This window comes from Cynocephalus volans, chromosome 10 (assembly GCF_027409185.1).
Source record: "Cynocephalus volans isolate mCynVol1 chromosome 10, mCynVol1.pri, whole genome shotgun sequence".
Taxonomy (NCBI): Eukaryota; Metazoa; Chordata; class Mammalia; order Dermoptera; family Cynocephalidae; genus Cynocephalus; species Cynocephalus volans.
In genome coordinates, this window is record NC_084469.1 from 104966914 (window position 1) to 104994835 (window position 27922).

Below are 27922 nucleotides of genomic sequence, written 5' to 3' on the forward strand. Positions count from 1 at the left end.
GAGCATTCCCGTGGCCCAGGGAAGAAAAGATTCCCCATGTCCCAGGCAGGGGCTCTGTCCCCCATGCTTGGTGGTGTAGGAGAGGATGCTGGGCTGGTGTGCACCAGCCCAGGCTGAGGTGGCACAGATGGGGGTTGAGGGCAAGTTTGGCGTTCACAAGAGGATTCGGACACAGACTCGGAGATGGGGAGAAGGACGGTAAGCCCAGAGTAGGACACGAGAAGGAGGTTGGGACAGGGTGGGGAGGGAGGCAGTGGAGAGAGAGAAACACACACAGACTGGGCTGCTGTGCACAGCTGTGCAGGTTGTGCACTGCACAAAGGGCTCCTGTCTTAGAAATCATGGATTTGCATATTTAATATGACAGCTTTCCTGCTGATAACAAAGAAGTATCTTGTTCTCACCATATCAGCAGATCACAATAATTTTCTAACAAAGTGTTCTGTGGAAAAGGTGCCTTTTTCAAATTTGCACGAAAGTGCTTTAGGGGCCTATGGTGGCCCTGCACAGACACCAGGAGGGGAAGGGCTCTCCCTCCCTTCCTTGTGCACGTGCACAGACACACACACTCTGCCAAGCAGAGACCGAGAGACGGAACAAGAGGAAAACTTAAGAAAGGAGGGACAGGTGCAGGGAGAGGCTTTTTGAGATGCTGGCAGGGCAGCCTCATCCCGGCCTTGCCTGAGGAGGAGGTGAGGGAGGCAGACTAGGTGCACGGGGAGGGGAGGCAGCGGCGAGGTTGTGGGAGGTGGCTACACGAGGCGGGCAGAAATAGCATCGACAGAAGGGGACACCGGGAAGACCAAGGAGGGTGGGAAAAGGAGATTATGCGGTAATTTTTTTTTTTTGGGGAGGAGAGGGGAATCTTTAAAAGTTGTCCCTGAACTTCTCGTGGATGAGTTGAGGGAACAGAGCATCTGTCCCTGGGCGCCAAGGGAGATTCCAGGACAGGGGTCTAGAGGGGTGGCCTGGCCCATCCGCCTGGCGGCAGGGCCCCTGCTCCCTCAGCCAGCATGCACCTCCCCAAGGTCGGCCATGGTGCCTGCCCGCCCCAGGCCCCGCCCAGGCAGCGTGCATGGCCTGCATCAGTGTGCCACCGTCCAGGGGTCCAGCTGCGGCCCGCCTGCCCGCTCTGGAATAATGGAGAGGCATGTTGGGGTGTCTTGGGGAGATAGGGACAGGGGCTGGGGAAGCAACTCCAGGGGAGGGGAGGGTGGGGAGGAGAGGCTCTGGGTGTTCCTGGGGAGGTCTCAGATACCCCAAGGCCCTAGGTCAGAGATCAGCTTCAGGTGTGTGTGTGGGGACCAGGACCCAAGGGCTCAAGGTACAAAAGATGGGGCCAGGGGCTTGTCTTGTCTCAGGGCCCAAGCCCCTCTGCCCGGTGTGGGGGCCACTCTGGGTGGGCAGAAGGGAGGCACGGTTTTGACTCCCCCAAATGTGTTTGTGTCCAATTTGGTTCCTGGGGGACCAGGTGCAAAGGGACCTGGGCGCGCCCCTCCCCCTCCCGCCGGCGTGTTGGCCATAATGGAGTCTCAAAACACGAAGACACTCATCAGAAAGGACGGACACAGTGTGCTGCTTAGAGTCAAGGGATGGTCATGATCAGTTTACTCAAGGAGAAAAGAAAAAAGAAAAAGAAAAAAAGAGGAAGAGGAACGCTGGAAAAAGAGACTCGGCTGGGTGTTTCTGGTGAGCACCGAAAAATCCCAGTGCCTGGACGTCGGTGGTCGGCAAGGGTAGACTACCTTGTAAGCCACTCTGGCCGGACACTTCTTCCCCAGACCCAGGGGCGGAGACATGTGTCTCAGCATCTGATACATGTCCGGGTAAGGCATGCGGCCCCTGGCAGCGTCGAAAAATAAACAAAAAAACGGGAGTGGGAACAAGATTCAAAGGAAGTGGGTGGGGAGTGGGAAGAAACAGAAGAAGGGGGGACCACACGAGCCGAAAAAATAGAGAGAGGGGTGCAGAGAACGATAAAATAGATACTTCAAATAAATGAAAAAGAGGAGGGGAAAAATGGAAGAAAAGGTAATTAAAAAAAATAGATGATTTCACTGCTCACGAGCAGGGAGAGAGAGAGAGAAAAGAGAAAGTCAGATTCAATTCGGACTCTGAGCTATGGGTCTGCTGGGACGCGGATGGAAGGGGGATTCTTTTTTTTTTTTTTAAATTTTTTTTTAAAGATGACCGGTCAGGGGATCTTAACCCTTGGCTTGGTGTTGTCAGCACCACGCTCTCCCAGTGAGTGATCAGCCATCCCTATATGGGATCCGAACCCGTGGCCTTGGTGTGGTCAGCACCACACTCTCCTGAGTGAGCCACAGGCTGGCCCGGGAAGGGGGATTCTAGCTTTGGAGGACCTGGAACTTGATGCTTTTGTTTGTGGTCATTTTTTTTTTTGGCAGCTGGATTTGAAACCTTGACGTCATGGTCATTTTTAAAGGGGGGTCAAGTTCTCCGGTTTGGCTGAGGCTGGTCTCTGAGGGGGCCTAGGTGGGGAGGAGGGGCCAGGGCGGGGGGTGGGGAGGAGAGCAGGGGGCTTCGGGAGGCGAGGGGTGGAGGGGGAGAGAGTGGAGGTGATGGTGGTGGGGGGGAGGAAAGTTACGATCCCCCCCGGGGATGTGTCTGATTTGGGGTGCCGTTGAGACCCCGGGATGGGCGGCTTCAGCTCACAGCAAGCAGAGATGGCTGAAGGGAACGAAGTATGTTCCATGCTTCATCGAGTCTACATGACTGCATTCTGTTGGCTAAGAGTTTTCTAGTTTAATGCAAGAGAGAGAGATGGCTCTGTTTTTTAGAGATATATATATATATATATATATATATGAAATATATATATTGAAGAACCCCAAGCCACACTCATTCCATGGATGCTAGCAGGTTTTAGTGGAAATCAAACCTTGCAAGCAACCCTATGAGGACATTTCTTGCCTAAGCCGAGAGGGGGAGATATTACTCGCAATAAACTGTACATATCCTTATAATGAATCCGACCGCTGAAAGGAGAAGAAAGGGGGTTAGTGGAGGCAGGGGGTTAAGCTGTGTTCACACTGGCTCTGCAAACACACAGCGAGGTCAGGATGCCAGGGGCTGCAGCCCCCCTGGCTCGAAGGACTTAGGGAGACTTGGGATGAGAGAGGGTCCCCCATACATTCCCAGACACTTGCAGACCCCAGGGGCAGAGGGTTTTTGTTGGGGTGTGCTGGGAGTTCTGGACTGGGGGACACCACTCCAAAGCTCTCTGCAACTGCCCCCTCCACCATCTACAAGGGCACCCTGAGGGGCTCGTGGAATACAGGACAAGGGGACAGCACCCAACTGCTGTGACCTAAAATCAAAAGAGGAAGAGTTAGGAACCAGCTAAAAGCCAAGCCTCAGACCCGCAGCTCACCCCAACCTCTTGGTCTCAGGAGGATTTGTCTGGGGCTTCTGGAACGACACAGATCAACGCCTCCCCGCCTTCCTTGTGAGGCCTCCCCTCCAGTGCTGAGGCCAGAGGAACACTGGTGGGGGCCCCCAGTAATGCTCCTTCAGATCCCAAGCCCAGCCTGAGCGAGAATCTACGGTTCGTGGTTCGTGGGCTCTGGCCATCTGGATGGTGTTCTGAGTGTCCTGCAAGGGCTTGGTGCTGAGTGGCCACTCCATATACATGCACCGTGTGGGGTCCACCTTCTGAAATCATTGCCCGTCAGCCAGGAGGGGGCGCTCTGGTGTCCACAGAGATGGGAGAGCTCACTCCCTTGATAAGGGCCCCTGAGGCTCTGTGTCTCCCCTGGGTCTGTGTGACCACCTGCTCTTAGGTTTGGGGGTCCCAGCAGGAGCTGGGTTCTGCCACTCTGATCTTGCAGCCAATCCTGTCTGCCAAGAGTAGGCCAGACCCTTTCTCCACACTCCCAGAAGAACTGAGGCTGAGAGGCTGTGGCTTCCTCCCTGGGGCCTGGCTAACTTGTCCTCACCATCTGGAGGCCTCACGGTGAGAGGCAGGAGAGACGCACAGCAGGAGAGGGCCCCGGAGAATTCCTCACAGTTGACTCTTTCCTCATTTCCCAGAATGCCTGGGCCTAAAGCAGGGGTGGTACCCCACGTATTCAACCTGGGCTGTGCGAGGGTGATGATTCTCATCTCTTTCCTCTGGAACAAGCCCTATAAGATCCCTGCTAGGAACCCCAGGGACTCAACGTCCTGGGGTTGGGCCTGACCTAGGCTGTGTCCCAGCTACATGGACAGGCAGGTGTCGAGGCTGAAGGATTTGCGGCGAGTCCTTACCAAGCTGCAGGGTCATACTCGGCCCAGACACGCACATACTCATCAAGGTGGTGGGGGCCCAGGATGGAGGAATCTCGGGTGAGGTACTCGAAGTTGTCCATGATGACGGCGACAAAAAGGTTCAGCATCTGTGGGGACCCCGGGGGCCAAGAGGGAGTTGGAGGGGATCGAGAGAGAGAGGGAGACACCCCCCCCACACGTACACAGAGGCTCAGAGGATGAGAGGGAGGGAGACAAAATGGGGAAAAGGAGAGAAACAGAGAGAAAAAGAGATGGGACCAAGGACAGAAGGGAGACACATGTTCACATAAGGAGCCCGAGCGAGAGCAAGATCGAGTGAAGATGGGGGGAGGGAGAGACAGAGACAGATGGAAACCGAGAGAAACACAGAGACAAAGACCGAGAGTGACGGACAGAGTCCAAGAGAGAGGGAGGGAAGGCTCTGTGAAATGGGGACCAACACCAAGGGGACCACCATGACTCCAAATCCTCCCACACTAGTCCCCAATAAGGCCAAAGGGAGATATTTCATTGGGCCTCAACTGGGGCAGAGTCTGACTTTCCCCAGGGGACATCTGTCAATGTCCCTGAGACATTTTTGATTGTCACAACTGGAGAAATGGGAGGTGTGTGCTCTAACATCTAGTGGATAGAGGCCAGGGACGCTGCCGAACACTCTACAGCATACAGGGCTTCTCCACCACAGAAGACTATCCAGCCCAAATGTCAATGGTGCTGAGGCTGAGAAGCTCTGGTTCACTTAATCCCAGGCTGGCTCAGCGAAGCCTTGGAGGGAGCAAGTCTTCGGCACAGCCACATTCTAGAGACACCTACTCCCTTCAGAGGGAGCCAGGTCTAGGGACCCCCCACCTCCATCCACATCTACAGACTCACCAGAAAGGAGCAGAGGAAGATAAAGGACACGAAGTAAAAATAAGCAAATTCATTGCCACACTCGGGAGTCAGGATGCCAGAGTTCTTATCACATGGCTTCCCACTGAGGCAGGAAAGCATGATGTTGTGCCAGGCTTCCCCAGTGGCGCTCCTGAGGACAGGGAGGAGGCATCAGGGGCCTGGGCACTCAGCCCTGACTGGATGCCAACACCTCCCATGCAGGTAGGGCACACAGGTTAAGCACCTGGGCTCAAGCTGGACAGGCATGTGTTCAAGTCCTACGTAGACCACCTCCTTTTGCTGGGAGCTCAGAGAGGAGAATTCTCATCCTTGGTTGTGCATTAAAGCTCATGGAAACTTTTAAAAAATGCTGAAGCCAATGCCCCCCTACACAGACTTGGATTCAACTGGTCTGGGGTAGGGCCCGGAGACATCTGTGTGTTTCAAAAGCGCCTTCACTCCAGGTGACTATCATCTCTTACTACTTCCTCCCTGGATTACTCTGCTCCAGGCATGCCGGGCTCCTCACTGGGCTCGTAGTACGTGCCACCACGCCCCTGCCTCAGGGCCTTTGCACTGGCTGTACCTTCTGCCTGGACTGCCCTTCCCCAGCTATCCACACGATTCTCTCCCTTACCTATTTCTCGTCCAGAGAGGTGTGACCTATCAGCTCTCCACTTTCCTTCTTTTTTGGCAGATTAAAACAAATGTATTGTGACATAACAGACATAACATAGTTTACCATTTTAACCATTTCGAAGTGTACAATTCAGTGGCATTAAGTACATTTACGTTGTTGTGCAACCATCACCACTATCTACCTTAACTTTTTCATTATTCCAAACAGAAACTTTCTATCAATGAAACACAAACTTCCCATTCCCCCTCCCCCAGCCCCCGGAAACTTCTATTCCACTTTCCGTCTTTATGGACATGTCCCCTCTAGGTATCTCATATAAGTGACATCATACTGTATATGACCTTTTGTGCCCCATTTCCTCTTTTTTTTTTTTTTTTTTTTTTTGCATCTGGCCTGTAAGGGGATACGAACCCTTGACCTTGGTGCTATAACACTGCGCTCTAACCAACTGAGCGCTAACTGGCCAGCTCCATTCCCTCTTAATCTTGAATTTTATCCTCTGTTAGCATTTTGTATAACTTGCTTACTGGTTGTCTGTCTCCCGCACGGGAATATAAGCTTCCAAAGGGAAGAAAATGTTCCTGCTCTATCCCAGTTTCTATCCAGTGCCTGGCACACAGTAGGTGCTCGGTAAGCTTCCACTGAACGAACGAAGGAATTCTAATGTGCAGCCAGGATTATGAACAAAAGAATCAAGCCTCAGAGTCTATAAGCCTCAGTTTCCCCATCCTTCAGATGGGGTTGCCAAGAATCCCCACCTCCCAAGGTGGTCAGGAAGATTCAACAAGATAATGCCTGGAAAATGCCTCTCATGCTTGTGTCCCAGGGCCTTTAGACGCTGCCCTGAGGAGATCCCTGAGCCCCACAGCCCATCCCAAACCTTCCCGGAAGAGAAGGAAAAAGACACGCCCCCGACCGGAAGAGAAGGAAAAAGGCACACCCCCAACCGGAAGAGAGGGTGAGGGCACGCCCCCCTCTCACCGGAAGAGCAGCATGAGGGCTTGGAAGAAGGTCCGGAAGTTATTGTGCTCAGTGATTTGAAACTCGTCTTCATCACTGTCTTCATCCTCCACATCGATGCCGATGTTGCCAAATACCTGGAGGATTGGAGGGTGATGACCAGGGGTGGCCATGCCCAGGGTGGTACCAGGGAACCCCAGCTCAACCTCCTTGGCTGCCTCTCTGAATGGGGCTCCCCTGACCCGTGCCTGCCTAAGGGTGGCCACTCTCTTTGGAAGGCTCTGGGTACCTTAGCAGTGCCGGCACTCACCTGCATCCCGATGATGGCGTAGATGAAGAAAAGCATGGCAATCAGCAGACAGACATATGGCAAGGCCTGGTGGGAAGGAAGACAATGAAAAAGGGACCTGGGTGGCCACATGCTGTGCCAGAGTCCTGCCAGGGCTGGTGGGCATCTTTAGGGGCTCTGGGATGAGGTCATAGTGCAAGGCATCTGGTGGGGTTCCCCTTAGACACACCAGGAGCAGGAAGTTAGACAAAAGACGTGCATGTAACAGATTGTCAGCAAGGCTGCACTGTAGAGGCACGTCCAGCCTGATTTGTACATTCAGCCAGAGCACAGGGGTCTGTTCCTCTTCTCAGCCTTGGACCAGCAGCAGGGGCAGGGGCTTGGGCTCACCTTGAAGGACTGCACGAAGGTCCAGAGAAGAATGCGGATGGTGTAACCCTGACGGAGGAGTTTGATGAGCCGTGCAGCTCGGAAAAGGCGGAGAAAGCTCAGGTTGATGAAGTTGTTCTGGGGAGACGGAGGAAGAGGGGTGACCATCCACCCACCCCGAGGGGCTCAGAGCCATCACCACTCACAGAGGCCCCTACATGAAGCCAACCAACAGGAAAAAAGCAAGCCAGACCCCAAATAAGGAGGGAGAGGAGAGAAAGCACTATTAATGCAATGGTGCGGAGGAAAAAAACTAGAAAAAAGGAACAAAGTCAGGGAGAGAGAGGGTGGGAGGGAGGAAGAGGCATCAACTCAAAAAGCATAAGCCCTCCCTGCCAGCCCCACTCGCAATGGGGAAAAGGAAAGAAAAAGGAAGGAGGAGATAGGTACTGGGGATGGGGAAGAAATAACAAAAGAACAAGGAAAAGAAAATATATCCGAATCATCCAATCAGGAAAAAAATCGAGATGGTTTTTGTTTCTCCCAACAACCAAATGCACTGAGACAATAGGACACAAGCGAGTCAAGTTGCGGAATCCATCACATGTGTACGATGCACAAACACCAGGGTGGGGTGGGGGTGGGGGTCGCCAGCACGCTCAGGCCTGGTGGACATGTGCGGGTTCCAAGGGCATGTTATGCTCCGGGCCAGAAATGCATCTGTCACGGGACTCACCGGGCACCCTGCCCTGCCCTGCCCTGCCGAGCTGCCCACCCGTTCCTGCCCGCCCTGACCTCACCCCACGGCCAAGAGGAGCAGCGGCTCAATCGGGAGAAGCGGAAGAGCATCTTTTCTTACCCCCTTGGCGAGCGGGAATGGGGAGGACGGGAGGGAGCTGGGGCTGTTCGGCTGCAGGGTGAGTCCTCGCTGCCCGCTGAGTCGGAGAAGATGCATTTGGGGCCCTTTTCCCCCCTCTCAGGGATGGCTTCTCAGCTTCTGGGGCTGGGTGGAGTAGCACGGGACCAGGCCTGCAGGAAGCAGGAAGTACTCAGCTCCCGTGGGTGGGTGAGCTCAGAATCAGGCCAGGCCCACCGAGGGGTTGGTGCTGGGGGCAGGGAGCTGAGGCTGTCCCTGCCCCCAGGACCTCCCTGGGTGGCCCCTGCCTCTGCTCAAAAACCCCCTGTCTACCTCCTCCCATCCAAGCTAGAAGAACCCCAGGGTCCAGAGAGTTGGGGGTGGGGAAGGAGGCCAGCTGAGATGGTGGGCACAGCCTGCTGGTGTTATGTGACCGTCCTAGGTCTTTAAGGGACACTGGTGAGGGGTGGGAGGCTAGAAGTCAGAAATGGACCAAATTTGGCTGATGAAGCTATTTTGTTAGGCCTGAGCTCTGTGTGTGTGTGTTTTCTTGCTTTTGGTTTTAATTAAAAATAGTTGCCATTGTTTAAAAATTAGGAGATTTCTCCCATCCTTCTGGCTTTCTGGGACCTGTGGGCCTGTTGTGGCTGCCCTCTGGAAGCAGGACACATGTCCTTCAGTTTTTCAAGGTCCCCATGCTCTAGAAATGGCACCTGCTTTCTTGTTTTACTGGTGTCTGTTTGGACCCCAGAGGCATTTGAGTTTGAGACCCCTGCCTCAAGCAGACATGGAAACCCCTCCCTCAGGCAGACTTGGAAAACCTTCCTTGCTGGCTAGGACCCAGCAGGTTGTAGACAGGAGGAGTGAGGGTCTCCTGACAAGAGGAGCCATAACTGGGTTCTGCTCTAGGGGATCTGTAGGAGCCCTAGTTACAGGCCACATAGCAAGATTTAACTTGGCCTATCCCTCACCCCCAAATGGCACAGGATGACCTCGACAATCATGATATCGCTACCAGTCTCAAAAATGTCCCGGTTTAGGCAGTGACTTATATGCAATCCTACTTGGTGCACTAGCTTTGGCCTTGGAGCCGAGAGTCAGGGGCTGGAGTTAAATTTCTGAGGCTGGCAAGAGGCCTCTGGGTTTGCTGGCGATGTCTAGAATGCTCTCTGGGACACATCAGTGGCCCTTATGCCTCTAGGATGGCAAAGGGGGTTGGGGGATCCTATTCTGACCACATTGGGCCCAACTGCTGTAAAAATGCCCCAAGCACCTCGAACAAGCCTCTAAACATTGTTTGGCTAAGAAAGTGACCCTCCGTGTCCTGCTGACCTGACTTCCAGCCCTACCTGGCCACCCAGCTCCACCTGGGGATGGGGCTGATGGCCCAGGTGTCCCCAGCCCCCTCCCATCCATCCCCAGATTCCAAGCCATCCCTTCCATGGGGTGGATCATAACATGGGGACTTGGCCAGGCATGCAAAGGCAGGCGGGCCCTGGAAGCAGCCTTGTGGGGGGCTCAGGGCAGAGCAGGGGAGCTGACCACCATGCAGGAGAAGCGTGCAGGGATCTGGCAGGGAGACACATGCGGAGAACATGCTGCCCTTCTTGGAGCTGAGGGGGGGAAGGAGACACACAAGGGAGGGAGAGGTCTGGGAGGTGGGGCAAGGGTACTAGTCTGCCCTCAGCCAAGCCCCTCATCTCTTCCGGGGTCTGCACCATGTCCTTCGAGTGCCCACAGAGCTTCCGACGAGTTCCTTCTTCCTAGCTTTGGATGCACAGCCTGGGAGGAGCAGTTTCCTCCCTTAAACCTTGCCCTGCACTTCCTGGCTAGAGCGTGGTGGGGCTGGGCAAGCCCAGGGAGGAGTGGGGACAGCGTCCTTGTTGTCCTCTCTCTTCCAGCACTGTGCCCAGGAGCGGATGTCCCATGAGCACTCAGAAGACATGGGAACTGCTTGCCCAAGGGTTCAGAGAAATCCTGTCACTTGCAGACCCCACCTCCAGCCCAGACCTCACCTCCTCCAAGCTCTAGACCCCATCACCACCTTCCTATCTGACTTCATCCAGGTTATCCTAAAGGCACCTCAAATTTGCCACGCCCACACTTCTTCTCCTCCCCACATCATGGCCCTCTCCTGGTGCTCCCTAGCCTCCATCCTCCTGGTTTAAGCCAGACCGGATCCATCCCCAGCTCCTGCAGAGGCCCCTGCTGAGGTGGCCAGTCTCTCCTACTGCTCCTTCTCACTGGGATTCCTGGTGCCCACCTCCAACCCAGCCTCCTGCCAAGCTGCTCCCTGCTCTGGAGCTCCAGTGGTCTTGTCTGATTACACTTCCAATCACACCTTCCCTGCTTCAAATCCTCCCAGGCCTCTCCTGGAGCTTAGGATGAAGTCCAAATTCCACAATAAAGCCCCCCGCCCCCCAACCCTGTCCCCTTCTGCCTTCAACTGTCTGTGGGTCAGCTTTCCTCTGCTCTCTTTGCTCCAGCCACACCCCCTCACTTGCAGATCCTGATCCCCTCATGCTTTGTCCTGCCACAGGGCCTTTGCAGGTGCTATCCTGGCCCGGAATGCCATTTTCTCCCCTCTTTGCCTTCTTAATGCTGCTCATCCTTGAGCTCACAGTGTAGTTGCAATTCCAAGTGGAGTTGAGGGATTAGTGAGCAATGCCTACCTCCCCCACCTGACTGTAGGTGAGGGGTGGGCAGCGGTGGTGGCTGCTTCTACCCACCACTGCACTGGTGGCACCAAGTAGGGGCTTGTTAAGTGTTTGGTGAGTGACTGCATGTGTATTCCAGGGGAGGGATCCCAGTGCAAAGATGCCTTGGGAGGCTTTCAAAAGGGCTCATCGGCAGGCAGGGGAGGAGCAGGGGCAGGTGGGATTTAACAGAGTGAGGGGTGCAAGGAGCTGAGAAATGGGGGAGGGAGAGAGATGTGTGCAGTTTTTGCTGGGGTAGGGGTGTGACGTGTGGGATGGATGGGTGTAAGAGAGGAGCAGAACGGTGCGCATGTGTGTGCATGCATGCGTACCCGTGCATGTGAGAGAGAGACAGAATAATAGAGAATGAGCAAGAAAGAGGAATGGTCATGATTGTGTGCCATTACCGTGTGCTCAGAGCCTGCATGTTCAGTGATTGCATGTGCAGTGACTGGGTAGTTACCATGTGTGTGTGCAGTGACTGTATGTGCTGTGACTGTGTGTGCAGTAACCGTGTGTTTGTACCATGTGTGCAGTAACTGAGTGCAGTGACCGTGTGTGTAGTGACTGTGTGTGTGTGCTATGTGTGCAGTGTCTGTGTGCATGCAGTAACCATGCATGCAGTAACCACATGTGCATCTACTGACCGCATGTGTGGTGTCTATGTGTGGGTACAAATGTCTGTGTGTGCATTGGTCGTGTGTGCAGTGACTATGTATGCACTGGCCATGTGTGTGGCACACGTGCATATGCAGTTCAGGGCCCAGGAGAGAGCCTCAGCCTAGCTGGCCCCCTCTGAAAACCACCACACCATAGTCTGACCGTTCTGAGTTCCCCTGCCTGGGAGTCTGCTCGCATGTCTCCTGGCCTCCAGGCCTCCTCCATCAGACTTGGAGAGTTAAGTCTCTGCTGGCCAGGCCTAAAGAGCTCACGGGACAGCAGGAGAGAGCTTTCCTGGGGCGGGGCTCCACGGAGCTGTACAGGGGACAGGAGTGGTGAGAGGTGGCTGGGAGGGGGTGGGGTGTGTGCCACCAGTGGCTCCGAGTATAAGGGATGTGTGTGAGGGATGGGGTGGGAGGCACAGCCAGCCTACTCATCCTGCACAGGGAAAACCCATCTCTTTCTCTGCAAGAGATGCAAACCCTCCAACCCAAAAGCCCCACTTCAGAACCCAATAGTCTGCAGGAACGGGGAAGGAGAGGGGCTGGGGGTGAGAGAGACAGACAGACAGAAGGGTGCAGCGGGGAGTGCGGCAGGCATTCCCAGTTGGAAAGCCAGGGTGTGACATGCAATGCCTGTGCGAGAAGATGCGTTCACAGTTAATGTAAGGCATTTAGACTTCAGAAAGAAGTAAGACCAACCGGATTCTAGATGCAGATGTTGAAGATGGAGGGGGGGCGGGCGGGCAGGGGCAGTTGGGGAGGCGTGTTCAGCGTTTTTTAGGTTGATTTGTAACCAGTGCCAAAAAAACCAATGGGTTTCGGTTCCCGGGCGGGGAGTGGGGGTGGTGGTGGTGGTGGGTTGGGAGAGAAGTCATTGGTGTATGAACACACAGACCACGTCATGGATGAGCAAATGGATTTCATAGTGCATTTTGATTGGATGAGTTTTTCAGACGGCGTTGTGCCAATATACAGTTTAAAGAGCAGGCATGAAAAGAGACAAGACAAGAAACACAGTCATTATCCATTGCACACAGGCCAAACCCACGTCACCCTGGCCACTTGGGGGCGGCAGATGAGGCCCACACACCCACGGCCTCCCAAGCCCTGGGGACCTGCCCTCCCAAGGGTCTGGTTCCTTCTGCCTCAGCTTGGCTGAGCTCTCGCCTCAGACCTAGCGAGCTTACCTGGGAGGCAGAGAGGGGCATTAATCATCCTAGAGGGGCCAAACCCACCCACTATCTTTTCCTCAAAATGATTATAATTCAGGGCTGGCTAACAAACTGCACACTCAGGTACATTCATGGTAATAACAACAATAGCAATAATAATAAACACCATTTGTGAACTCAATTTTTGGCAGGTTCTGTGCCAAGCACTTCACGTGGATGGCTCTTATTTGTGAAAAGTTGCCATCTCCCTGCCTAAAGGTCGGCTCTATGGAGGCAGGCATTCTGCATTCTTGTCTGTTTGTTTTGTCCCCTACTCTGTATCCAGCACCTATAACTATGCCTGGCTTATAGCAGGCGTTCAATGTATGCCAGCTGAAAGCATGCACGCATGTGAGTCTTGCAAGGATCCAATGAGTTGGTTATCCCCACTATATATTAGAAGACATAACACAAGTTGTCCAAAATCAAATAGCTGGTAAGGAGAGTTGTTTGGCTACTGGAATAGTCCTGATGTCCCTGAATTGAATTGGCCCCCATGCCCCATTCTTCTGCCCTCTCCTGTCCTGCCAGCCAGGAGAGGAGGCTGTTGGGGTCTAGCTCTACGGATCTCTTCCTGGCAATTGGAGGTTTCAACCAGGTTTCTCCACCTGCCCTGTTAGAGAGGCTGGGTCACCTCTCCAATCCCTTGACCCAAAGGAATGTTGGTTCAAGGCTGTCTTGTGCTCAGCTGCATGGCAAGACATTTTGAATGCCAGCTGGAGCTCTAGGTCTCTCTAGAAACTCAGGTCAGAAGATGAGGGTCAGGCCTGGACCTTCTGCCAGGGAAGATAACCAGGTGGGGGCACCCCCAGAAGGGCGTGACTACTCTAGAGGATAGTTTCAGGGGTGGGGTGAGGAGAAGCAGCAATTTCTGGCTCACTGGAGCTGAAGGCAAAAAAGTGAGTGTCCAGGATGCCACTTGGGTGGGGGCACTGGGGACGCACTGCAGAATGGCCCTGTCTTCTCTATGGTTCCCCAGCCCCGCCAGCCTTCTGGGATGGAAGAGTTGGCAAATTGATCCCTTTCTGCTGGGAGAATCAGAGTGGGACACTCCAACTGCTGCCAGTGTGCTCTCAGGAGTCACCCAGGCCTGACTGCATGACTTTGGGTGGGTCCCTCACCTCCCTGAGCATAGAGCATCAGTTTTCTCATCTGTGATATGGGGCAACACCCTCTTCCTCAGGCCTCACTCTGCCCAGATCTATTCTCCATCTTCTTCTGGCTCTGAGCATTACATTTAGCTCCCTTGGCCAATGGGAGGTGCTAGCAGGAGATGGAGGACAGGACGAGAGAAAGGTTGGAATATTTCTCCCCACCCCCACCCTGCTCTCTGCCTGCTTTGGCCCTTGTCTCTGTCCCTCCCACCAGGTGGCCCCTCCCAGACCCCTGCTTAGGTTTCCTCCCCTGTTCAGCACCTGGGCAGGTAACAGCTCCCCACGGTGGCTGGTCCCTGGGTGCCCTGCCATCTTTGTGGGTCCCCTTCCCCTCCCTGCTGAGAGTCGTCTCTGCATTCATATCCCTTCAATTGAACCCTATGAGGAAATTCCCCTACATGCTGAGACTGAGACCTGTACCATGAGCTAATCCACGTAAAACGCTTGACACAGTGCCCGGCATGCAGCGGGTGCATTCTCCTTGTCAGCTATTATTATGCTTATTGTCACAAGTATGCCACTGATGCCACCCCTGACCATTGGCTTTGATATAATTTGCCCTTTAGCTCTCCCTGCAAGGATCTCCTACCCTCCCACCAATCTCCTGGGCCCCCCAAACCCAGGCTCACTAGCAGATGGCCAAAGAAAGAGTCTGGGATAGGAACTCTGGGGCCCCGAGTCTTCCAGAAAAGGGGAAAGGATGATGTGGCCTGTGGGGTCATCACGGAGAGTTCTAGAGACACCCATGGTGGAGATCTCCCAGGCCTGGGCTAGAGGAGGGTGGATGTCCTGGGGACCCTCTTAAGAACCTGGGAATGGCATTTCCCCCACTTTTGGCCGGAGGACCATGGCTCCCTCCCGCCCATGAGCCAGAAGAGGGTTAGTTCAAGCACACTTGGCCTGAGACTGCTTCTCTCTGGGCCCCCAACACAGTGATGTTTGGGGGCAGGCTCAGCTTTGGGAGCCTTTAGTGTCCCAATTCTCTCAATACACTCATCTGCATTATTTATTCCTAAGTTGACAGCCAAGATGCAGGGAAGCCTGCCTGCAGCCCTGGCCCCCAAACAGGCTTTGGGAACACCCATCTCCCCAGGTTGCCCTCCTGAGGGGCTGCCTTTGTCCCCAGGGGCCCCGGTTCTCCCTCTTTGGTCATGACCAAGTGCTGGCCGAGCTGGCCGTGGCTGTTGGGCCCTGCTGCTCCTGGCCAACCCCCTACTCCCAACCCAGCCCGGACTCGCCCGGAGAGAAGCCAGCGGGAGACTTACCCCAAACTCAGTCACAAGGATGTCAGTGATGCTGCCCAGAACAGTCACAAAGTCGAAGATGTTCCAGGCATCGCGGAAATAATTCTAGAATGGGGACCCACAAGACAGAGATGCCAACAGAGAGCTCCATGCCCTGGTCCCCCAAGGCCAGCCGAGGGGCATGGTAGGGACATGGCTGCCAATCAGCCCAAGGACCCAGGACAGTTGTGGTCATTCGAACAGCAAAATGCTGCAGTACAGGCTACTTAACATCATCTGCTCTAAGTTCTCCTCTCTGGGACCGGCCCCCCCCGGCCTTCCCATGACTTGCCTGGTCCCAGAGGGGGTTTTCAGACCTGCTTCAGCTCTACTGGGGAGGGGGCTGCTCTTCGGGGCTGTGAACTGTCTCCAACATTTCTGAATCCCCGTACCCCAAGACCCCAGGTGCTTTATAAAGGACATCATTGGGATCCTCACAAAGATTCCAGAGGGAAGGATTTTTCCATGAGGGGACTGAGTCTCAGAGAGTGAAGTCACTCACCTGCCTGAGGCCAGGAGCACAGAGATGTCATCAGGATTTGAACCCAGGCCTGGGTGAGTCCAGAGTTTATATTCAGGACCTCGCTGTTTTTATAGCACACTTGCTGAAACAGCAGACTCTGGGTTCAAATCCCAGCTCTGCTACCAGAGCTGTGTGGCTGTGGGCAAGTAACTTAACCTCTCTGTGCCTCCATTTTCTCATCTGGAGAAGGACAGTGACAAGCGTGCAAAATGAGCATCAGAGCAGGACCCTCAAGGCCTTCAAGACACACACCAAGCTGCACTTCCTGGCACCTGCGTGTCTAGGTTTGGCTGATGTGCTGTGAGCACACATAGTATGATTCACTTCCTAGCCAGTGTGGGACCCTCCAGGACTCTTTTAACCCTGGGCCTGGTAACCAGCAACATTCAGGATGGCAGCTACTCCGTGAACTTACATCCCTGAGTAACTATGGGGCAAACAGCCTCCTGCAGAGTGTTAAAAAACCCCAAAACTTTTGTTGATTTAAGCCACTGATATGTGGGGGTTGTTTGTTACTGCAGCTTAACTTGATCTAGCCTGACTGGTACATCCCTGGGCTGGGTGCTTGCTCAATAGGGATGCACAGATACAACTGCATCATTGTTAAAATACTGAAATACTCCACGCTGTTTGGTAAACAGCCACAGCCCAAGTCCCCTGAGGTCCCCTGCTGCCTTTGACCTCCTCAATCCAGCAGTGCAATAGAGAGATGCTTGGTACTTTGTGGGGGGAGGGGATCTGCTCCAATGTCAGAGCTCACATCAAGCGGCATCCCTGCCTGGACCTAAGAGGCTGGGTTAAACAGGCAGCCTGCCCTTCAGGGCTCAGTGGGATTCAAGCCAAACACGGGTCTTCCCAGTACCCTCATGAAAATACAGGCCAGGTCGGGGCTTGGGCCCCATTCTCAGTGGTCAGCTCTTCCCCTGAGCATCTAACCCTAAGGCAGCCCTGATGCCTTAAAGAGAAGGACCCAGACTTTGGAATTGTGCTTCCCAGGGTCAAATTCTTTCAGCACATACAAGTTGTATCTTTTGGAGTTGGAGTGCCTGGGCCTCAGGGCCCTTCTCTGGAAGGCAGGGGTATAAAAGCAATCAGATAGTGTGAGTCACTCAGTATGGGGTATGTAGTATGTGCTCAACAGATGGATATTGTTACAATTGCTTAAAAGGAACTCAGGTTACACTAGCACTTTTGGTATTTCAGCAGATGTTGCTAGGGCCCTGCCCATATCCCTTCATATTTCAATTGCACACCTTTGTGACTTTCCCCGGGAGCTCTCTCTGGGTGCACATTTGTCAGGGAATTAACAGCTCCCCTGGGACAGCCTTTGACTATGACTGATGGGCACCGGAGGGTCAATACCCCGGCTCCCTCCCACTGGGGTGGGATGACTCTGTGGTGTGTGCTCTCTGCTGCCCCCTGGAGGTTCCCAGCAGAAATGAGCCCACAGCAGGAACTGGCGTCATAACACTCTTTCCTGGTTTCCTTCCTGTCCTGCCTCACTTCCTCTCTCCCCTACCATCCTTCCTCCCAGATAAATTCCTTGCACTCATTCCTGGTCTCAGGTTCTGCTCCTGGGGGAGCCCAAATGAAGACAATCTTCTAGGAGTTTGGCCGTAGATCTCAGATCTCCAGGCTGGAGGGTTCCCCTCTGTCACCTGAATGTCACCTGGGGAACTTGGGGCTTCATTTAAAACTGAAAAATGAGGCCAGTGCAGGTCCCTGCAGGATTGGCGAGGGTGAGGGAGACAGAGACCCAAGCCCGGGTAGAGGAATCACTTGGAACAAAATAACTGCAAAGCCCTGGGAGGTAGATATGGAAACAGGAACAAAAAGGCCAAGTTACTCTCTTGAGGCCACACAGCTAGAAAGGGGCCAAGGTAGGATTTGCACTACGGGATGCGTGCACCAAAGCCTGAGTTCTTCTCAGCCCATGTTCTGTGACACGTCTTGGGTCACACAGCCCATAGTCGGCATCCCCAGGACCGGAACACTGAGTTGGTGCTCTTGCCCTGTCTGCAGGATGCCTCTTTTAACTGGCTGGTGCTCATCACAGTGCCTGACAGCCCTGGCTGGACTTTAGAGTCCCCTGAGGATACTCAGATTTGGGGTCCCCTACCTAACCTAACCAAGTGAATCAGTATTTCTGCGGGCAGGTCTGGGCAATGTCCAGTGTTATGAAATCTCCCCAAGTGTGGTTCTGATGGGCAGCGTCTTCTCTAAAGCAAAGCAGTGGCTTTGGAGGAGAAAGGTAGGTTGATGACTTTTACATTGTAACCCTTCTGCTATGGTTTGAGTGTTTGTCCACTCCAAAGCTCATGATGACACTTAACGCACATTGTAACAATATTAAGAAAGTGGAAAATCTGACTATGGTATTTGAAAGGTGGGGCCTTTAAGAGGTGATTGGATCATGAGGACTATGCTCTCATGAATGGGTTAATCTATCCATGGAATGGACTAATGGGTTATCATGGGAGTAGACTGGTGGCTTTATAAGAAGAAAGCATGTTAACACACTCAGTCCTCTTGCCATGTGATGCCCTGTGCCACCTCAGGACTCTGCAGAGAGTCCCATGAGGAAGAAGGTGCTCACCAGATATGCCCCTTGACCTTAGACTTCCCAGCCTCCAGAACCATAAAAATACATTTCCTGTCTTTATAAATTATCCAGTCTCAGGTATTCTGTTGTAAGCAACAGAAAACAGACTAACACACCTTCCTAGCATTTACTGAGCACTCACTCCATGCCAGGCTTTGTGCTCAGCTCTCTAGACTTAATACATTATTGTGTTGGGTGCTTACAAGGGACAGGCGGAGGAAGGGTCCTTCTTAGAATGGAAGTGACAAAGTCTGTGTACAATAGGTAGGATTTGAATCTAGGTCTCTCTAAAGCTGACACCCTTAAATACTTCAGTAAGCCAAGAGGAGAACCCAGGCCCTGAGACTCTGGCTGAGACCACATGCTGTAGGTCATTCTGTTCAGAGAGATGGTCCAAGAGGGTGGTCAACAGAGCAGATGTCTTGGTTCACTTACTGGGGCCTTCAAGAAGTCACTACATGCAGTCACTCCAAGTCACAACCCATTAGCTCAGGCCGTCACCCCCTTTTTTTTTTTTGGTGCTGTGACCCCCATTGGCCCTCTGGGAAGACCTTTTTGGAGTAAAACTTTTAGATGAATAAAATAAAATAGGCAGGACTGCAAGGAAACCTGTTATGTTACAATAGGTATCAAAACATTTTTTAAAATAGTGACCTAATAATTAATGTATTTCTTCATTAACATACTCAACAACAGATTCTAGCCATAGGCTTAAAAACCATCAGCATTTCGAAGCAATGATAAATGCAAACTAAATTTTGAGGTATCGGGGTAGGGGGGATGGTGAGAGGTCGGTTAATGGGTACAAAGTTACAGGTATATAGGAGGAATTAGCTCCTGTGTTCCAATACACAGTGAGGTGACCGTGGTTATCAATAACATATTGTGTATTTCAAATTAGCAAGAAGAGAGAATTTTGGAAATTCTGCCAATTGCATATATTAAGACATCACATTGTATCCATAATAATATGTATGATTATTATGTGTCAATAAAAAAATAAAGTATACAAAAGGAAAAAAATTCTGAGATATCTGCAACCCCTTTAATGCAGTATGAAAATATCTGATTTTTAATCTGTGAAATAGGTCGTATTGATAATACTGCAGGAGTTTGTTGTCTGCTTTCAAGATGGAAGAAAATGCTAAAGTTTAGTTAGTGGCTGGTGAAAAAATAAAGATGTAATTTTTTCACATCTAATTCCAACCCTGCATCCCCCTCCCCCAATCCACAGATTTCCTTGGGATCAAAGGGCCTTAGATTGACTACTTGCATGAGTGGGAGATAAAATTGAGTTAGTGGGTCATGAAGTGCATTCAAAAGAAAAGGAAATGTTGGTTAGAGTGCAGTGCTGATAACACAAGGTCCAGGGTTTGGATCCCCATACCAGCCAGCCACCAAAAAAAAAAAAAAAAAAAAAAGTACATGGAATCAAATAGAGTATACAACTTCAGAGTTCTTGAAAATTTCACTTTGGTCATCTACGTGCGTATCTGCATGCTGGGCTCCATTGTAAAAATGTATTTCTTACTGTGGACTGTAATTAAAACAGTTTGAGCACTGGAGAGCCTCTCTGATCTCAGTTTCCTTATCTCTAAAACAGGTGATAATTACTCCACCCATCAAATCATTTCAAGGAATAATTAAATAATACACGCCTGGCATATAGTAACACTCAAGTGTTGGGTCTTATGGGTATTACAGGGCAAGCATAAGAATGCCTACGTAGGGTCTGTGGCCATCAGCAGGATGTTTAAGCCACCACTGGAGTCGGGGGTCTTGGGGCCGTGTTGGGAGACTGTCACCCAGCACCCAGCACTCCTCTGAGCCCCCCTCCCAGCCCCCAGCTGCAGCCCCAAGGCTGTACTTACCAGAATCCCAAAAGCCATGACTTTCAGCACACATTCCAGAGAAAAGAGGGAGGTGAAGACGATGTTAAACACCCTCAGAGCGTTTTCATAAGCAACCGATGCCCCATAGAACTAGAGGAGGGAGAAAGGGCAGTGGGGGTCAGAGCGTAGAGGTGGGGACCGGGGAGGCAGCTTTTTGGCTGTCTTTCCTGGGACAGGACTCGGACACTTGGTGACTTGGGGCCACAGGCAAGGGCTGAGCAATCTTGTTTGTGAGAGGAACAGCTCAGGACTGCCCAGATCTTCATGGGGCTGGGCTCATCTTTTCACACTCAAAATAAAAACTCCTTTCTTGATTCTGGTCTTAGCATCCCAGATCCTGGGACAGCCTGGCTAGATGCGGCTCCCGACGGGATGCAGGAGGGTATCCAAGCATCCTCTGGGCAGTTGTTTCTGGTTTTCATTTTTTCAGACTTTTTTTTTTTTAAGTTGATGTGCACCAGTCATAATTCTTGCCTGTATATCCCATAAGATCATTCCTCAGATCAAGAGTTAGAACCTTTCCAGCACCCTAGGCCCTTTCCTTCCGTCCCTTCTCAGTTGATAACCCTCCCTAGAGGTCACCACTATTCTGATACCTTAGGAAATATTCTTGCCCAAACAATTTAATCAGAATCAAATTCAATCTTTAGACCTAATTACCAGGTTATAGGAAATATGGCAGCTGGAGGAAGAAGTAAAAGTGTCCCACGAAGATGGACACCAACACGACCAGACGTACAACAGTCTGTGTTCGATTCACCTGGTTTTCCCAAAAAGTCAATAGCATAGAGAAAAAACAAAGAAGTCTAGGCAGGACAGTAACTTAAAAGTCAAAAACCCAAGGTCATGTGTGGTCATTTAGATCTTGGCTCAAGGACCGACTAGCTTTAAAACACATTTTGGGGGCAATTGGGGACATTTCAATAGGGGTATGAGAGAATTACTACCAATTAAGCATAAGAATCTTGCTTGATCACACATAAGAATATGTAGGAAAATGTCCTTATTTTTTAGAAATGCGTACTAAGGGCCTTAGGGGCAATATGTTGTGGTATCTACCATCTAAACTACTTTAATTTAAAAATAGATGAAGGGGCCAGCCCGTGGCTCACTTGGGAGAGCGTGGTGCTGACAACACCAAGTCAAGGGTTAAGATCCCCTTACCGGTCATCTTTACAAAAATAAATAAATAAAAAATAAAAAAATAATAAAAAAAATAGATGCAATGTCCAGACTAGGTAAATCCATAGAGGCAGAGTGAAGACCGGTGTTTGCCAAGGGTTGCGGGGGGAGATGGGGTCACTACTGCTTAATGGGTCAGGGTTTCCTTTTGGGGAGATGGAAATGTTTTGGAACTAGATGGAAGCGGTGGTTACAAAACATGGTGAATGTACTAAATGCCACTGAATCATACACTTTTTAATGGTTAGTTTTATGTTATGTCAATTTCACCTCAATGAAAAAAACAGATGAAGCAAACACAGGCAAATGTTCCAAATAGGAAACTCTGGGTGACAAGAGAAGATATTCTCGAGAGCCTGGATACTCAGGGTGTGGTCCAGGGATCCACAGAAGCAGCACTGACACCTGGGTGCAGGTTAGAAATGCAAAATCCCGGGCCCATTTGGATGTTCTGAGTCACAATGTGCATGTTAACAAGATCCCCTGATAATCCACGAGCATGTTAGACTCTGAGAAGCCTGTGCTATACGATCCTTCTCTCTTTGTTTGCTTGAAACCATTAGAAAAATATCAATGAAGGGCCGAGCCCGTGGCGCACTTGGTAGGGTGCGGCGCTGGGTGCGCGGCGACGCTCCCGCCGCGGGTTCGGATCCTATATAGGAATGGCCAGTGCACTCACTGGCTGAGTGCCGGTCACCAAAAAAAAATAAAAAAATAAAAATAAATTAAAAAAAAAAAAAGAAAAATATCAATGAAAAGATGAAAGAACTTACTGAAATAGAAGTTTTCAGGTGGAAACTGGCATGACTTTTTCACCATTCAAGAATTAACAGCTAAATCTATTGAGTGTTTTTGAAGTGCTGGGCAGTGTGCTTAGGTCTTTGCACAAACTTTTTCATTCCATCCTCATCCCCCCCCCCCCCAGGGAGGAAGGTGCTATTATTATCTTTGCCATTCATTGACAGCGAAACCGAAGGCCCAAGAAGTCACTGGTTACTTGCTCAAGGTTAAACAGTGAGTTAAGTGGGTTTGAATCTAGGCTTGTGGATTCTAAACCAAAGGGTGAAAGGTTCTGACTTTACACCTTGAAGCAGCTTGGTGGCCTTAAGGCTCGTCGAGCTCTTACCCGCCCCTCCTTCCTCATTTCCTTCATCAAACATTTATTGAAGACTTCTTGCTCCCTCTGCTCCCAGGAATTCAGGGGTGACCAGGACTAGTCTGGCTCCCCAGAGCTCCTGGGCTGTTGGGGTAGACTGTCATGCAACCTGATGCTGATATTATGGCATGTGAGATAAACGATGGGATGCTTGCAAAGGTGGACACCTTGTGCAGTCTTGGGGGGGTCAAGGAAGGCTTCCTGGAGGGGGGGGTTCTGCAGGTGCAGCTGGGAAGAAGAAACTGGCCAGGCAGAGTGGTGGGAACAGTGTGGCAGGCAGAGGGAATAGCAGAAGCAAAGGCTCAGAGGCGACACAGAATGTGATCTGTCTTGGTAACTGCAGGTGGTCCCATTTTGCTGGTGGAGGGGTAGGGATGAGGTGTGGGTTAGGTAGCATGGGAGGTGGGTGTGGGGGGCTCACCTTCATCATAAGCACGATGGTGTTGAGGGCGATCATGGCCATGATGGTGTACTCAAAAGGCGGAGACACCACGAACTGCCACATGCGGTACTGGAAGCTCTGCTTGTTCTGGGGCATGTGTCGGGTCAGAGGCTTGGCACTGATGGCGAAGTCGATGCAGGCCCTCTGCGGGAGAGAGGACAGTGTCATGAGGGGCACGGACAAGAGAAAGGTGGCTGGACACAGAGTACGCTCTTTCTATCTTGATGACTTTTGGGTGCATCTGCTTGCATGTCTGCCTCTCTTGGCTCCAGCCAGGATTCCTGGGCTCCCCATAAGTTCCTTATGAGAATTGCTTTATTCTCCCAACAGCTATGGCTATTGAGGAGTTACCATCTGCCAAAGCTTGCACTGACATTTCCCCCATTACCTCATGGAATCCCCTTAGCAAACATGGGAAGTGGGTACTATAATAGCCCCACTTTGCAGATGAGGAAAATAGAGGCTCAGAGAGGTGAAGCCACTTGCCTGAGGTGGCACAGCTGCCACGTGGGTCACATCTGAATTTAAATCAAAGTCTGACTTTGAAGCCTAACCATTCTTTCTTACTGAAAGCCCTGCTTCTCCTTTTTGAGGAAGAGGGAGCGAGGGAACAGTGGTCATTAAGTCTTAGGGGTCAACAGCACAGAGGAAGGTTATATTCTAGATCCTTCACCTAGCCTGGATAATGCCTGAAGGGCAAAGGGCTATGTTTATATTCTCTGGTGGACGGGATTTTTATTCATAAATATTCACCATCTCTCCCCGGAGGAGATTATACTTCCTCACCCCTCTGACATCAGACACAGACATGTGACTTGCTTTGGCTAATGAAATGTGAGCAGAAGTGACATGCCCCTTCTGGGCACAAGCCTCAAGAGCTGGACCATGGTTTGTCATACTCTCTTTTTTATTACCTGTAGCATCTTGGAGGGAGGTTGCTTTACCAGCCTGAGAACCAGAATAAAAATAACATGGAGAATAGCCACTACTGACTTGAATGTGCAGTGTGAGCCAGTGATAAGCCCCTTTCTAGCTATCTAGCACTGAGATGCTGGGGTTGCTTGTTACTGTGGCATAACCTAGTCTGAACTGACTGATACATGTGCTGTCTGTCCAATGTATTTTCCTCTGGAAACTCCATGAAGGAATTTTCTGCAGACTCGACTCTGCTTGGAGGACATCTGTTCCCTCCCCCAGATGACCCCAGAAGTTGGTTCTTTGGTGTGTACGTGTGTCAGTTTTTAAATGGGAGCTTCAAATGGGAAGTGGCACCTCATTCTTCTCCAGGCTGTATTCCTCCATCATCTTGTCTCCTTGCTCCTGGAAGGTGATGATGATCAAGGCCACAAAGATATTGACAAAGAAGAAGGGGAACACCACAAAGTAGACGACGTAGAAAATGGACATCTCCATACGGTACCCGGGGCTGGGGCCCTGGTTCTCAAAGGTGGCGTCCACTGAGTGCTTGAGGACCCTGTGAGGAACGGGGTGAGGAGGAAGGAGGGGCAGGAAGGAGGGGGGGCCCAGAGGTAGCGAGGAGGGTGAGGAGAGGGCACAAGTAGGGCAGGGGAACAGGAACGGAGGGAAATATCAAGAAGAAATGGAAAAAAAAATAAAAGTAGTCATTGTTCTTTGACAGATTGACAGCAATGTTAGTTACCTCTACTGCCACGTATCGAAGGTTCACTATGTGCCAGAAATGATGTTCAACATTTCACTGATTTTCTCAGCAACCCTCTCAGGGAGGTTATTACTGACACCATTTTATACGCAAAGATACCGAGGTCCAGCAATTTGAAAGGGATTTGCTCAAGATCACCCACTCAGAAATGGCCGAGTTGAGCTCTGAAGCCAGGTGGGTGGTGATGGACAGGAGTGAGTGGGAGGTCATGGAGGCAGGTGTGCGTGTGTGTGTATTTAAGCACAGGTGGTGGTGGGTGCTAAGCAGGTGTAATGGGGATGCATATGGGATTGTGCATGTGCACAGCAGCTCTGCACAGTTGCACGGGTCATGCACTGCTCAAGGGCTCCGCATTGAAGCTGTGCTTTCATATGGTAGACGTGATAGATTTGTGTATTTATGATGACAGTTTCTGGCAGGTGGCCATCAAGTGCCTTGTTTGAACAAAATCACTGAAGTATATTGCAACAATTTTCTGACGGACAGAAGTGATGTCTGTTGATGAAGGGGAGTCTTTAAAAAATTTGCTCAAAGATGCCTTGTGGCCATGGGTGTGAGTTCTGGATGTGTGTGCGTGGGTAGGGAGGCACGTTTGGGTTGGTTTGTTTGCTGAGAGAGGGAGGCAGGTGAGGATGCTGAGGACACATGGTTTTATCTACTGAGCTTCCAACCTGGCATTTCCAAGCCCTCTGGGAGGAGGACTCGGGTTAGGGTGAGAAGAGTGGGACATCTGCCTTCAGTGCAAATTAAGGGGGTGCCCCAAACCCCAGCAATCAAGATAACAATAAAATACTAATAAAATAATACGTTATTGCAAAATTTTAAAAGTTGAAAGTAATACCAAAAGTCCATGATGAACAAAATACCAAAGTTTTAAATTAAGACCAGGTCCACCTCCAGACTTGCATGATCCAGCCTCGCTCATCTCACCCTAGTCCTGGCCCTGTCTGGGAGAAAATAGTCCTGTGGTCAAAAGGTCAGTTTCCAAATGCCACATGGACACCCCCATCGTGGAGATTTGTGTTGTTCATCAGCAGAGGAGGTCGTTGCTTCTGCAAATTAGAAACCATGTCCATTCTGGAAGAATGTAGCCTTGTTTGCTCAGGCAGCCCAGTGACAGCTGGATTTCTGTCCCTAAGAGCCCAGCCACACATGGAGGCTGCCTGCTGTTCTGGCGTCAGCCCCTTGTGCATCTAAAAAAGGGTCTCCACCTTGGGAAGCCAGGAGCAAACCCCTCCTCTCCAAGACCCTTTTCATTACTGGGCTCTCAGACCCTTTGTTGTCCCCCTCCCTGGGGCCTGTGAGCTCCTCCTGTGGGGCTCCCCAGCCAGGTCACTTACTGTGGCCAGCCTTCTCCTGTGGACACGGTGAACAGGGTCAGCAGGGCCCAGAGCACGTTGTCATAATGGAACTCATATTTCTTCCACTCTCGGTCTCGTGCCTTCACCTCGTTCTTCTCATAGAGGAGGTACTTGCCACTGCCACAGAGAGTGGGGACTGTTAGCAGACGGGGGCAGGAGGGCTCCGGGCACTAGTCTTTGGCCACCAGAGATGGGAGAAGGAAGAAGGGCCCACCAGCCAACGCTGCCTCCCTCAGTCCCGGAGGTAGTGATACCCCCTAGTTCTCCCTGTGCTTTGTGGGGGATTATGTGTGCATCCACTTGGAGACAAACTCGCTTTGATGATGCCACGGCCCTGCACCCAGTGGGAGAGCCATCTTAGAGTCCAGCACCCTCTTCCAACTTGAAATCTAGTCCTGAGGGCAAGAGCCTCAGGCTTGTGGGTGGGGTGTTAGGAGCAGGAAGGGAGACACAGGGGATATTTCTGGATTCATCAGACTAAGACAGCAGACACACTCCCTTAGCTTTTCAGGGTAGAAAACAAGAGTTAGCCCCAGACTCCCACCCGAATGTCTAGAATCCTTCCAATTTCAAGAAATAGACACTAAAAGAACAAGTTACCATTCGCTGGATAGTAACACTTTATACTGGCAATGATAGCAATATTTACTGACAGCTTAGTTAGTTAAAGGCTTAGCACTTTCTTAGGTTGAGCTCAGAGCTTTTCACTGTGAGAATGATCCTATGATGGGGGTGGGGTGGAAAAGAAGCCCACCACCCCTTATCCACAGCCTAAAACCCAGAAAGCTCTGAAAATCAAACATTTTCCTCCTAACTCAGGGGTTGATAAGTTACAGCCCACAGACCAAACCTGGGCCACTGACTATTTCTGTATGGCCTACAAGCTGGGAGTGGTTTTACAGTTTAATTTAAATTTAATTTAATTTATTTATTTTGCAGCTGGCCGGTACAGGGATCTGAACCCTTGACCTTGGTGTTATAACACTGTGCTCTAACCAACTGCGCTAACCGGTCAGCCCTGGTTTTTACATTTTTAAATGGTTGAAAACAAATCAAAAGAATTCATTCATGGTAAGTAAAAATTATCTAAAATTCAAAGTTTAGTTTCCAGAAATAAGGTTTTATTGGAATGCAGCCATACCCATTCTTTTACCTATTATTTATAGTTGCTTTCCTGCTAAAACATCAGAGTTGGGTAGTTGTAAAAGAGACTATGGTCTGCAAAGCCGAATAAATTGACTGCTTGGCCCTTGACTGAAAATTTGTTGATCCTGACCTAATTTATCTGGCAACAAAACCTGACCTGATTGGAAGTGAAACTCTTTACACTCATTATTTATTCCACTTGGTGCAAACAGTTACTGTCATGTGTCATTTCACTACAGGAATGTGTCCTGAGAAGTGCATTGTTAGGTAACTTTGTCATTGTGCATGCATCATAGAGTATACCTCCATAAACCTGTGTGGTACAGCCTAGTACACACCTAAGCTACATGATACAGCCGTTATAGTCTTATGGGACCATTCCTGTATATGTGATCCATTGTTGACTGAAATGTCATTACGTGGCACGACTGTACATGTTTCACGGCAGAAATATTGTGTTTGATTACAGAGCTGCCTCAGACGCAGCTGGTGGTGTTATGCCTTATATGAAAAATGCGCTGAATAACCTTTTGAAAATCTCAAACTATTCTGAATTTTGAAACACATCTGCCTGTAAAGGTTTCAAATGAGGGACTGGGGGTGTGTATTGATATCCCCCACTTGACAAAGGTGGTGACTGAAAATCAAGCAACC

General features: G+C 51.0%; 1 protein-coding gene across 3 annotated transcripts in view; it reads right to left on the bottom strand.

Annotated features, from left to right (window-relative positions):
- Positions 1-27922, bottom strand: part of CACNA1A (calcium voltage-gated channel subunit alpha1 A) — a 229580-nt gene that overhangs the window by 17450 nt on the left and 184208 nt on the right. Inside the window, exons 27-38 of one of the 3 annotated variants that reach the window (XM_063110742.1) lie at positions 26102-26239; positions 24353-24554; positions 23060-23224; positions 20280-20390; positions 15266-15349; positions 12335-12340; positions 7443-7559; positions 7074-7139; positions 6785-6900; positions 5164-5314; positions 4270-4397; positions 1746-1842 (exon numbers count right to left, since the gene is read on the bottom strand). In XM_063110742.1, coding sequence (XP_062966812.1) covers positions 1746-1842; positions 4270-4397; positions 5164-5314; positions 6785-6900; positions 7074-7139; positions 7443-7559; positions 12335-12340; positions 15266-15349; positions 20280-20390; positions 23060-23224; positions 24353-24554; positions 26102-26239 — 1381 coding nt within the window. Of the gene's footprint in view, positions 1-1745; positions 1843-2902; positions 3000-4269; positions 4398-5163; positions 5315-6784; positions 6901-7073; positions 7140-7442; positions 7560-12334; positions 12341-15265; positions 15350-20279; positions 20391-23059; positions 23225-24352; positions 24555-26101; positions 26240-27922 lie in introns of all 3 variants that reach the window. The other 2 variants (XM_063110743.1, XM_063110744.1) reach the window with 2 other exon arrangements.